Raw genomic sequence first — 13578 nt, forward strand, 5'->3', positions numbered from 1 at the left:
TTGACAAGGATTTCTGTTTTTTTTTTTTTTACCTTCTGCACAATGATTCTGTCCTTGATCATACAGTTATCTTTGTGCCTCTGAGGAAAAATTTAATCCTTATTGTTTAGGATTACAATGGAAATATAAAAGATAGACTGTGATTATACACACCAGTCAATTTCTTACTTCCATTTCCACTCTTCAGCATTACAGGTTAGCTTGTTTCTCTCACAGATACTCACCTATGATTAACTTCCTTCAATTTAAAGTGTCCATGTAGGCACAAATGAGAGAAGACCTGTCAGCTTTCCTCCTGTCCACATACTTCCTTAAGCAAGCTCTGAACTAATCCACACAGCTGGCATTCACTGGACTCAAAATCTGGTGTCACATTAAAGACCATGGATATCACTGCTTTGTACTGTCCATCACTTTAAGAGCTTTTCCTGCTTCTAGGTAACAATAACATCACATTATGGTGATTTGACCAGCTCTAAGTAGCCGAAATCAAAAAAGAAAGACAAAAATAATAATAAAAGTAAGCACAAAAATAATTTCTGCCTACTGACAGCTTTCCTCTGATGGAAGCACACAAAATGCTGAGAAGCCAGGAGATGAAAATGAAGGGTCAGACAGCAGCATGGCTAGTTTCTCCAAGCCTTTACTGAAGTCATGCAAACAAAGAAAGCTTTCTTGTCCACCTGTTACTCACACAGAGTTCTAATGCAAGCTTATACAACTGGCCTTGAGACTCAGAGACACAGCATAGTCCAGATGCAGGCCAGACATGGATTGGAATTCACACCTTTCACATAAATAGAAATGGCATCAGTGGAGAGAGGGGAAATTTCTTACCCTCTCATTTGCTGCTACTCTGCAAAGCAGCATTTGACATGGAATAATGTAAGAGCTTTCAATTCGGAAAAAGGTACCATGCCAGGTATAAAAAATGGCTCGAGTGTTTCCTGAGGTTTTCATGGATACTTAAGAATTCTGTGTGCAGACTGTCTTGGAGAGCTGACTTCTATGGAGGTTGTTTTCAAAGTGCTTACAACACTGATCAGATCTGAAGGTCTCAGGCATGTTGGGGTTAGGGTTGCTTCTCCTTTCTACCATTCTAGATCAATTCTCTTGTTAAAAACTGAAAACTGACACTGACAGAAAGACAGAGGAAACAGATGGAAGTCCTCTGGAAGAGGTGCATTTGACCTACCCTACCCGTGATCTACCCTACACATTCATCCTTGACCTTACTGTAGAAGACTGGATTTCTTGCCACTGCCAAACCCTGTCATGCTACCATCCACAAGGAATGTTCTTATGGCACTACTTTAGTCACGCCTTCACTGTCTTGGCTGCACAGCAGCAGTGTAAAATACCTACCTTGAAGGTGCTACAGCAAGCTACTGCCTGTCTCAGCAGCACAGGCAACCTACCAAACCCATCCACTAGTGTGGAACTGAGACAGACTCTCACAGACTCTTCAATAAAGTACTATATTTCCATCCCAATCTTCAAAGCTCTCCCTATAAAGACTTAATATAAAAGGCCAAGCTGGACACGTGTCCCTGATGCAGGGAGTCCCTATAACAAGGCTGAGGCAGCTGTCTCAAACTTCTCTAAGAATTAGGAGCACACTCATCAATTTCTACACTATATGTTTTCTATAGTGCCATGCAATTAATAGTAGCATGACCATTAAAAAGAATCAAATTGATAAAAAAAACCCTTAAGCAGAACTGTCAGCTGTATGTGCTTCTTCCCAAAGGAAAAGAGAAGAAATAGCTTATATCAGATGTTCATCTTGGTGCTTAACACATTACCAGAAGGTGCTTCAAGTACAGTGACAAGCACAGTAGAAGAGCTTATATGCAATAAAACATATTAATAACTACATTTATAAAGGGCTACTTTTTCAGTCAGGCCTCTGCAAACTTTTTATAAAAAGTAATTTTGCTTGTTTTCTGCATGCATACAATGAATATTAAATACTGTTGCTTGGTTGCTTACCGCACTGATTAAGTTACCTTCAATTAGATCCTCCCTCTTCTCCTCCAGTAGCATTCCAACACATTCCCCTGGAAGTGCTGACAGTTATATAGCAGAAAGTTTCACAACATCCCTTAGGTTATTATAATCCTTTCCCCCTGATATTGTAAAAACAACTTTATCCAATTCCACTATTCCTTTCTTGTCTCTCTACTGCACAATTCTGTATAACTTTTTATACAAATATGTATGCCTGTGAGTTTTTTTTCTATTTTCTTGAAATACTGACTTGCATTTAGTAATGCTTTCCAATGGTATCAACGGCTACATTACACTTAAAAAACATGGGTTTTTTTAAACTCATGATGCAATCAGAGATAGACTTTGCCACAGACCAACCTATTTCTTCTATAGTACACAGTGGCATCCCAAAACTTAATTCTGTCTCTAGGAATTGTTTTCCTTTCAAAAAATCTTCCAGAAGCGCTACCACCGAGGAAGCCAGGAGCAGTATCGAGGTTTGGTACACATATGAAGAGAAGCAGCAATTACCAGTAGAAATGCGCTTATGAGAACTATGACATAATTTTTTTAAAGGAGACTGTGTTTTTTTAACATTTGGGAACACATGGAGACACTGGCTGGGCTCACATGGTACCCAGTGAAGAATAAACGCACACCAAGATAACAGAGCTTGTCCCAAGGCAGCCCAGCAATCACATTCAGACCCTACTGAATTACACATGTTTAAGTGTCTTGGTTTGAAAAGAGAAGTGTCTGCTAGGGAAGGCAGGACCCTCCCCTGAAATGGAAAATGTAAAACCCTCCCTCTGAATTGCTATAATTTTGAAATTAAGGGGGCTTTCAGGCAAAGATATGGGAGCAGGAATAACAGCTCTTTATTAGGGACGAAAATGAAAAAAAAAAAAACCAAAACAATGCAGTAACACAAAACAACACTGACAGAGTCGGAATACAACCTGACACCCTGTGGGGCAGGGTGTTGGTAGCAGTCTGATTCAATGGTGGCTGCAGTCCTCCTGCAGTGTCAGCTGTGGTTCTGTTGGAGCAGTGACCCTGTAGAAGGGTGGAGTTTTCCTCTGAAAATCCAGTGGTGGTGTAGATGGGCCTGGTTTTCCTCAGAATCCATTGGGAAAAGGCTACTTCTCTGGGAATCCAGTGGAAAAGGCTGCCGCAGTCTTCCAAATAGCTGATTATATCCAGTTGGGAATGCTTGGCTCCTCCCCCTGGGCAGAGCCTCTCACAATGGGATGATGTAATATTATCAGTCATGCAGTGGGACTCACTGGCCCATTAACAGAAGATATTTCCCCCAAGGGAGGATGGGTTGTGGAAGAGATAAAGAAAACTGTCCAATTAACAGAAGATACCTGCCCCATCAGATAGGAATAGAAGACACACACGCATTTCCAACCTAAGACATAAAGTCACTGCAGAAGATAAAAACTAAGCAGTATCTGACAGCGGAACTTGGCAGAGTTGATTGAAGCATACATATTTCACCTAAGGCCCTGTGAGTACCTGTTTGTTTCCACCACTAACCTGTGTGATCCCTCCAGTGCAGACACTGCTCTGCTCTAAGCAGCAGTGTCATGAGCAAAGCCATCCCAAACTGTGCCTTCAACCAGCACTGGAAAGATAGGTGGGGGAAATAATCTGATTTAACTGCCATTCAAATGTCACAGTCTCTCCATTAATTTGAATGAGGATTGGACTAGGCCCAAATTACTGACAATAAAACAGGGGATTTATTTTAATATTTTACCTTTTCATTTAAAATCTTCCTGTTGAAGAACAGAAAATCACATTTCACATGTACCTCCAGGTGGCTACAGTGCAATTTATATTTGTTTGTAAACCAGTTCAAAATAAACAGAATATTTGCACTGCAGCTGGATACTGGAACTCAATCTGATGGAATGTCACCACACAATCTCCTTAGAGCAGATTGTGCCATAAGGAAGGGGAATAGCTCCAGAGTACCACAGTGTTTAAGTAGAGGATCTCTAGGATTTTCTTCTTAGAGTGCAGTGGAGAGTGTGCTGTTTCAAAGCATCTTACTCAGCTGGACACCTCAAAGACCAAAGTAAGAAGAGAAAAGCTATCTGGAATTAGCTTCTCAAACATCACAGCTCACTTATTTGATGAAAGCAAAAATACTTTCATATTTAGGGAAAAAAAACCAAACAAACAAACAAACAAAAATCCCAAATGAAGAAAAAAAAAACCAAAAAACCCACAAATGTCTGCCAAAGATGCTTGTTTTGGCAAATAATGAATGCCTAAAATATTGTTTGTATTGTGCAAAGAACTTGTAAGTAATGTTTGTTTGCTCACCACTTAATTGGCAGTTCTAAGTGATGGGATTTTGCTGCCATTTGTGAATGTGCAAATTTTGAAACTTCATTTCCCAGATGGAAAAGCTTCCAGGGGGTCATATCATAAACCCATTCAAATGAACAGAACAAATGACAAGTATCTGTACTAATGTGGAAAATGAGGGAGCTGTATGCATTATTTTATGTAACTCTTGTTAAATGTCTCGGTTTACTTGTGTGGTATGTTTTTGCTTGACTGCATAGGGGTAAATCAAAAGAGGCTGTCAAGATGAGGAGTACAAAAGTCTCAAATATGTCAAACTCCTTTAGACATGATGAGGCCTCAAAATGGAGGAGTCCCCTCTTTCTATCCAGCCATCTTGGTAATATTTATGCCTACCCGTAAATCTAAAGGGAATCTGAATCCCAAAGAAATAATAAGACTGGCCAAAAGGAGAAATGTCAGGGAGCAGTTGGTGTGCTGCCAGGAATGCAGATACTGACTTGGATTTTTCCCAGTTATCTACATGCAGCTGAGACAGAAGTGTAATCTGTCCACCTTAGAGGAAAGGCACTCCCAGACAATGATTCACATATAAGTAGGCTCCTAAAATGGCAGGAATCCCAAAAAGGCTCCGCCCAGGCCTTCCACTCCTCCACATACCTGCAGAGAAGCAGCATACACAGCCCAAAATATTAGGTGAGTGCAACTGCACTTGCACCAGCTACACCTGGACTCACCTGCTTGAGTAAACAGACACAGCTGCTGGAACACAGGAGCCTTTGCTGCTCTGGTTCCATCACTACAGGACTCCACACACTTCACTGTCACAACTAGACTTGGCAGAGATGGAGATTGAGGAAGGTTCCATCCCTTCCAGAACAAGACTGAGCCATAGATAACATCTGAGTCTGGACACAGCACTGCTTTCATTCCCTGTGAAATACTCCAAATTCTTGGTAGAGGAGTGATGAATATGGTTCTGCTGTCCCAGTAATTTGCTGTTACATGGGCAAACACAGTAAAGGTTTTAGCAGGTGCCAAACCCAGCTGGACTAGAATGGCAGGATTGTGCCAGTAACTCAGAGCAAGGTATGGGGCCTTGCCTGTCACCCACGGGGACAAAAGGAGGTTAGTGGCCACCCTGGTCTGATGAATAAAAGCTGAGGACATGGACTGTGAGTGGATTTAATTCTGCATGATTTCCAGCTCATACTGGAAGATAATATACACCTCTTAATTTCCAAAATAATTTTTTATTAGGTGCTTGTTTTCGCAACACTACAAGGAAGAAGGAGGAGATGTTTTTTACCATAACACCTATTATGTATATGGTACCACATGGCCTTGCTTCCTGGAATTTTTATATTTCCATCTGAAGTTTCCAGTTTTGCTGGAGCAGAGCAGTGACTATGCACACACCCTACAGCTCTTACAAAGGACAGCCTTCACAGTGACACAGTGCTGCAGGCTTACCGTGGCTTCCCAGGTCACCTGCATCCAGCTGTACCTGGGCAATGACAGCTTTGGTCCATGGCTATATTAAATCTGTTTGCAAGACATCTGACTAATTAGAAGCCAAACATTCCACTTGTAGATGAAAACTTGGTATCTCTGATGACACTGAGCACAAAGGAGGGATGTTTGATGGATGGAGGGAGTTCCCCACTGGAATCTGTATGGAAATTTTAAACTTCTCTGTGAGCTTGGAGAGGGAGAGGAACATGTGGACCATGAAGCAGCATAAAGGAGGACTGGCATGTAAATAGGACAGGCTGTTGCTGAAGAAGCTGGCCCACTGTGGGCCTGTAAAAAAGCCAGAAAAAACTCAGGGCATAAGACATACCCCTGATAATGTGGTCTTACATACAGCTGCCTACTTAATTTCTAGTTTTTCAGAAATGAGATTGCTAGATAGTTATTGCCCATTCTATCTATATGAAACATTTACTAAACAGAAAAGTTAGTGAACTATGGCTCAGGGCAGCCAGGAAAGCAGTGGTAGTTGATTAGTATTAAGTATGATTACATAAACAGGTCTGAAATTGAAGCTGTACCACGAAGGGAGTGAAACAAAGCGAAATACAAACAAAAATATTGCCATGACCTAAACAGCAAGACAGAAAGGATGTGTTCTTTTCAAAAAGCTGAGGAAATCAGCTTCCTCCACTTTTTTCAATTCTTCAAAATGGAATCTAGCACTGAGTGAAATTTTTCTATTTAACAAAAGCATAGGGCATTGGTACTTCTCAAAGTGCAGCACTTGCAATGCCATCACTATTACTGAAACATAACCTAAATGACAATTTAGGTCCTGTTACAGGTCTTTCAGCTGCTCTTGAACCTCATCTATTTTCAGGAGCAATCTGCTCATCTTTGACACCCCAAAATGGCAGAAATCAAAATGTTATTAACTTGTAAGAACAACAGAAAAGCAAAGTCTTGAACTTGATAAAAAAATTATAACTTCACTTTATGTTCACAACTCTGCCTTCCACAAAATGTAATTTAAAGAGAGAATTTTAAGAACTTTGTATTGGAAATACTTCTTCCTTAAGTAAATTTAGTTCATAGATCTTCTACTAGATTCTGCCACTTTAAAAAAAAAAGAAAAAATAAAGGAACAATAACAAGATTATATATCATCAACTTCAGCACTTTTCTAGTTTTTATATATGAGAAATAGAGCTCTAAGGGCCACAGTGGGAGAAATATACTTAATAATCATTAATGTGAAGAGCAAACCATAGAATTGCAGCAAAACACTTGTTGACATCCAAAAATTTTGAGAAAGAGGATTGAAATGGGGAATAAAGTGCATAGTTATAGAAACAGTGAATGGTGTTCAGAAAAGAAGACAGTTTGAAACATTTTACAAAACAGTGAGTGCAACTCTCCTTTCACTCTTACTCAGAGAATCTTTCCTCAGTCTGGCACCTGGGTTAGCTGGGCCAAAACTTTGTACTGGGATAGACAAGGCAAATAAGTCAGTGAAACAGAACATGGGGTTAAATCTTGAAGAGGAAGGTTAACACTTCCACCAGTTATTTTAATTACAGAATTACAGATTTTCACTTCTTTGATTTGTGATTCAACTTTAAAGCATAAATTTACATTTCACCGTATGTATTTTGCTCTTCCACAATGAATCTACATTACATTTTATAGCTCTTCATTGTGCTATCAGTACACTCCCAGAATAATTATTTTTTTCACGGGCTGAAGAAAAACACAACTCTGCAAAATCAGTGTGCTGATGCACCCAGGCCTGGGTACTAGACAGAAGCAGAGAATATGTACAAAATGACACAACCCCCTCTTTGACACTGTGTTTTGTACCTGAGGTAGCACTGCTGGTCCTTGTCCTGCCAACCTCTGCAAGGAGCTGACCTGAGGAACCTTAATGGGCACTGCAGTGATAGTTCCCAAAGTCTGTTGGAAGAAAAACATTTGAACACAGCTTAAAACAATTGTAAAGCTTTCCCAGACAGAATCTCTCTGAGCCAGCAGTTCCCTTCCAGCTCTTTTTCTCTTCCCAGCTGCCCTGGCTGAAGGCTCTCTAGGCACCAGACCATTTTCAAAAAAGATCTGAAATGCACCACAGTGACGTGTATTGGTACAATGATGCATTTCATGGTAGCCAGGGTCACAAAGAGATATTTACTATGCCTCAGGAAATAGTAAATACTGAATTATTAAAACGGAAAGCTGCCTATAAATCTACTACAGCACACTGCCACACAACATTCAGCTGACGCCCATTTGGGCCAACACAGCATTTATTACTATCCATGCATATTTTTGTTACTCACCCTTTTCTTAGTTGTGTACCAAATTTATTCAAAGCTCATTTAAGATAGGATGGAATAAGCAGATAGGTTATAAATTTATGATTGGGCTATATATGCAAAGAAGACAGCTCACTTTTCCCATCCAATGTCTTTCATCCCTGATTTCAATTCAATGAATCATGAAATGGCTTGGATTGGAAGGGACCTTAAAGATCACCCAATTTCACCCCCCAGCATGGACAGGGGCACTTTCCACCAGACAAGGTTGCTCCAAGCCCCATCCAATATGGCCTTGGACATTTCCAGGGATGGGGAAGCCACAGCTTCTAAGCAAAAGTTCATACTTTGGTTAACTGGCCAATATTCTTAAGCTAAGGTTTTGTAACTTTTATCTAGCATTTGGTTATTGCTGTTGGGACGACACAGCAGTATGAGCAAGCATATGACTGTGATTATAATAGTAAGAGACACTTAACCACCAAACAGAAAATCTTATCAGGCTGTAAGAAATAGCTAATACGGAGAAAAATATAGATTCAACTGAATTTCTCTAAATTTAACTCTGCTCTAAACCAAGATTTTGGATCACAGCCAGCAAGATAAAATATGCTATTATTACCCCAATCTGGTAATGAAATTTGTCAGTAGTGAAGAAACTATAACATAATCAGCTCAAGGAAAGTGAAACTGTGTCATATCCATACTGATGTGTTCTCCTCAGACCTCACTCACAGAGTGGCAAAACAGTCTATGTCATCTGTCTCCAGTGTTTCATAAGGAAATAACAAGTGTATTCAGGCAGAATATTCTCAATAATCTTCTCTTACAGTGTTTATATTTTTACCTCTGCTACTCCTGTCAGAGACATTTAGGGGTGTGATGTTGCATATTCAGCAAAGGTTAACATTTGAAGAAGATTTGCCTGATTAAAACAACAAGGAGAGCTGAACAGTTATAAACATGCAAGACAATTTTTCTTGAGTACTCATGGATTACTAGTAGCCTGGATTATCCATGGAAAAATATACTCCATTAAAATTCTGTCTCAAGCCAAGAGAAGAGGGAAAGGGGGCAGAGAAAGCAGCATTTCCATCCATGGATGATAAAACAAGTAAATTACACCTTCCTTTAGAAATTAAGGATCTGGCAGCAGGGTGAGGAACAGAAGTGGGTATTTCTGCCACAGTTTCCTTACAGGGTGATACATGGACTAAAAACAATGGGAAGGATCTGACTGAACAACTTCATTGCCCTCTCTACCCTATCACAGCCTCACACATTGGCAAGAATAACATGATGAACTACTGCAGTCTGGGGAGAGGGAGATATTGAGCTGCCACCTGCTGCTATGGGCATTTATTAGACTTATCACAACTTCCTGCTTAATATTAGCATGAACTGTAATTAATTCAGCCCTGATTCAGATTTTTTAGGGTAAATACTGAAGTGAACTTTCCAACTCATGCTACAGAAAGCTTATCACAAGTAGGATCTACATTTTCCTACTACCCCAAAAGAGATTTCTTTCACCACACAGTGAAGTTCAAGGTCTACTTGGAAATACCAGGGGCAGCACTACTTCTCCTGCGCTGCACAGATACCCTCTACAGAAAGTTAAAAACAGAAAGTTCTGCCTTCTGGAAAGTTGTGCTTTAAAGGCTGCTGCCTCTCACCTTGCAAACACACATTCTAGTATTCCTATTCCTACAGATACACAAGGATTTGCAAGATTTCCAAACTGGACAACAAAATACATTGTGGTTGGCATGGCAGTGTTTGGTCCAGGGTTGGACTTGATGATCTTAGATGTGTTTTCCAACCTTAATGATTCTGTGATGCCGTTAAAATACAATGTGCTGACGCTGTATGAAATTGGGAACTGATTATAAAGTTAAGAGTCAAATTACTGAGATGTTAAGTAAGATAGAGTTATCTATTGTTAAGATGCACAAAAAACTCCATGTCTGAGCAAAAAATCTCTTCTCTTGTATTACTTCAAATATCTTCAGGGAATAAAAAATCAACCAAGCATCTAGAACAGAATGACTCTCTGTCCTGTGAGGAAGGAGGTCATGTCAGCCCTGGGTGCACTGCTGGGCCAGCTCCGGTTCAGGTTTCAGAACAGTGAATGATTGAGACAAAAGTAATGGGAAGGAGAGAACAAACAAGAAACACCACAAAACTACTCTGCACTGTTTCCTCAGCTTCACTTGAAGGCAAAGTCAGGAGGAATCATCTGTGGGTAGTGGAGAAATGAACTACCGTCAGTTCTGTCACCTGCACTTTCAAAAATTTAATCAGATTTATTTTCCTGAAGTAGCAGTTCTGCAGCAAACACAAAAGTACAAAACCAAATAATGGCAGTCTTAAGTTATGAAATTTTCAGTGATAAAGATGCAGCCTTCTGTTTATAAAGGGTTTTATAGTAAGGATCTGTTACTGAATATTCAAGGAAACAATCTCAGTATAGAAATCATATGGCCAAGGAAAAAATCAGAACTTCAGTCTCATGTTAATATTAGCACTACACTATGTTCAGACAGAGAGATATGTAAGTATCTATTTTATTTTTCACTATTTACATTGTTTTGTTACTATTTCCCAGCTTGGGCAATAAATAGCTTGAGCTATTCAAGAATTCAATGACCTCCGTACTTTTCCTGTAGCACATTTTGTTTCTTACGTCTGGGTACTTCGCCTAGGTCAGTATTATTGTCTCCCTTTTAGTGATTAAAAAATCTAGATTTAGAGGTAAAATGATAATGGGTCAGGGCTAGACTGTTGTGCAGGTTAAAATTCCAATGTCTAATCCATGTGACTGATTAACTTCATCTCACCCATGTATGGAGACCTCCATCCAAATGGCCTAATTTTTAGGCAGACCAGGATGTCTCCACAACGATGGGTGAAAGAAGCAAAGTATGAAACAGGGAGTCCCAGTGTCTGCAATGAAGGAGGTGCAGGTGCCAGAATGGGTGGTTGGGCAGTTTGCCTCTGGAGGCAATTTACACTGCTTTGTTCTTATTCAAGCTGTACATAAATGAGAAGATAAAACCACTAGCCTGGGAAATAAAAACATGAGTGTCTTTATCTTATGCCCTTGGCCACACAATGAGAATTGGACAAATTTTCCATGGCTCAAGGTATGATATGTCAAATCCTGCTCACATGCCCCTTCATACATTAGCTCAAGTTGAGCCCTCAGCTCAAGCCCACGGGCTTCAGGAGGTAACTAACCAAGATACCTCCCCAGCAAACAGAAAAATAAACTTTTGTTCTTCCTGTTAGCAGAGCCACCTGTTTTCATGCCCCGACTGTCCAGGTCATGGTGAGCCTGATGGTGCAAAGACTTGCCACTCACTAATTCCACACTATCGTTTTCATCCATGGGGACTTTTTTCTTTTCTCCTTATTCTTTTCCAGTTTATCCAAGGAGCAAGCTGGTGCACATTCTTAAAAACTCCTAATTAACAAAAGACATTTTTCTGGCAATGCTTGACCTTTAAGCATTTTGTATGGATTTATTGATACAAGCAGAAACAATAATTTAAAAGATTATTTTATGAGTGTAGAATAGCAGCACTTTTGTAAAGATAAATGAGTTTCTTATTTCTACATTTACAGCTCTAAGCATTTTAATGAAAAAGGTCGATAAAAGTAAAAAATATTTCTGAATCTCTCCTTTGTCTAAAGCTACTTGGGCTTTTCTGGTGACCCCCTAAAACATCTACAATGTGACGGGATGGGGGAAAGTGAAGAGCCAAATTTCAGTTTGCCTCAGGTTTGATTGTATGCATTTAAACCAGACTTACTACTTTATACAGTTGGGTTTTTTTCAAATAAGAACAAATACATCCAGTGTATTTCCTACTGTCTAAATCACTAAACTTTACATCCAAAAGCATTTTGAGAGCTCATGATCTTTTGCTAACTCTTACCTCAACCTCCAGCCCTGGACTGGAACAGAAAAGCTTGACCACCCCCATCCCTCAGTGCAGGAGTTTCTGGATAATGAATATATGTGACTGGGACACAAGACATTTCCCAACTCCTGTCTGCAGGGACCTCCACAGGCAGACAGGGATCTGGCATGTCAGGGACATGGTCTGGACTCAGCGATGCACAGATGCTGTCAGACAGGAATGCAGCAGGCCCATTGTGGAGGGGACCTGCAATCCCGGTTGGGTAAATGTCATCCAGCAGCACGTTCCAAAGGGTCAGATTCAAATTGCAAAAAGAGGTGAAGGGTCCAAATGAAATCATCCTTTTCACTGGTCAGTTTATTCAATAAGATAACAGTAATAACTCAAAATGGGAAAACTAGCTCAAGTCCCCAAACAAGAGGAACAAGAGGACACAATTGCATTAAAAGAAAAAACAAAACAAAACAAAACAAAAAAAAATCAACAAAAAAAAAACCCCACCAAACCAAAAAGCAGTTCCTTCCATTCAACCAAAAGGAAATGAAAAATTTAAGAGATATTGACAAGTGCAGTTATAAAAGATCACTTATCACTGTCATTTCTATTAATGCCTTGCATTGTAACTACAGGAGTAACCAACAGGAGCTGGATTCAATGATCCTTGTGGGTCCCTTTCAATTCAGAATATTCTGTGAACCTCCTATGTTTCTCCTGCAATAAATCAACACCATCCCAGGATAAAAGCTCTCAAAGACAACTGAGGTATAGAAGTGTGGGGAGAGTAGCAAGTGAAAGACATAAAAAGTGAAACAAAGAAGTATGGCATAGGCAGAGAATAAGAATTCAAAGGATGAAGTCTAGAGATGATCAGAGGATAAAAGGATGCTGCAGCAGAAACAAAGATGAGACCTACATTATCAGCAATCAGACTAAGGGGCATACATTCAGTTTCCAGCTATTATGTTATGACTTATTTAGTCAATGCCTGAGTTTTCAAATCTAGGACTATTTGTGATTTAAGCAAGCTTCTGCCTTTCAGTCCTGAATGAATACACACACACATATATATATGTATGTATGTGTCTAGATATTGTATCTCTATTGAAAAGTATTTGCATTTTACTCAGTTTGGGTACATACACTTGTCAAACCATTGCTATGTTCACTTTGAATTATAAATTGCCCTCCCCCCTCCTTTAGATGTAGTAACAAATGCTTAAGGACTTATTGCTACAATTCATTTTCTGTACAAACTCATTACAGAGCTTGTGTCCATGAGCAGTTTAAGATTACATTACAGATGTGAAGCTGTTAGGAGACATAACTGTTCTCCCACTCCAGAATTGCACCAGGATAAGTAAAACCACTCCAGTCAATCACTGAAGAGAATCAGACTCAACCAGTAACAGAAGGTTAAAGACACATTCAGTTCTACAGCACATTACCAAAATAAGAGTTTAACTCAGGAACATATGGGTTTGTTGTATCTCAGCTGAACAGTTCAATTATTTGAGCTCAACTGACACTACATTGCTGGATTATTTGCAAATTAT

General features: G+C 39.7%; 1 protein-coding gene across 3 annotated transcripts in view; it reads right to left on the reverse strand.

Annotated features, from left to right (window-relative positions):
* Nucleotides 1-13578, reverse strand: part of PHF21B (PHD finger protein 21B) — a 161635-nt gene that overhangs the window by 37807 nt on the left and 110250 nt on the right. For all 3 annotated transcript variants that reach the window (XM_053942964.1, XM_053942962.1, XM_053942961.1), the window contains one exon: nucleotides 7651-7743. In XM_053942964.1, the coding sequence (XP_053798939.1) occupies nucleotides 7651-7743 (93 nt within the window). The remainder of the gene's footprint in view (nucleotides 1-7650; nucleotides 7744-13578) is intronic.

Source organism: Vidua chalybeata, chromosome 5 (assembly GCF_026979565.1).
Source record: "Vidua chalybeata isolate OUT-0048 chromosome 5, bVidCha1 merged haplotype, whole genome shotgun sequence".
In the NCBI taxonomy this organism is placed as follows: domain Eukaryota; kingdom Metazoa; phylum Chordata; class Aves; order Passeriformes; family Viduidae; genus Vidua; species Vidua chalybeata.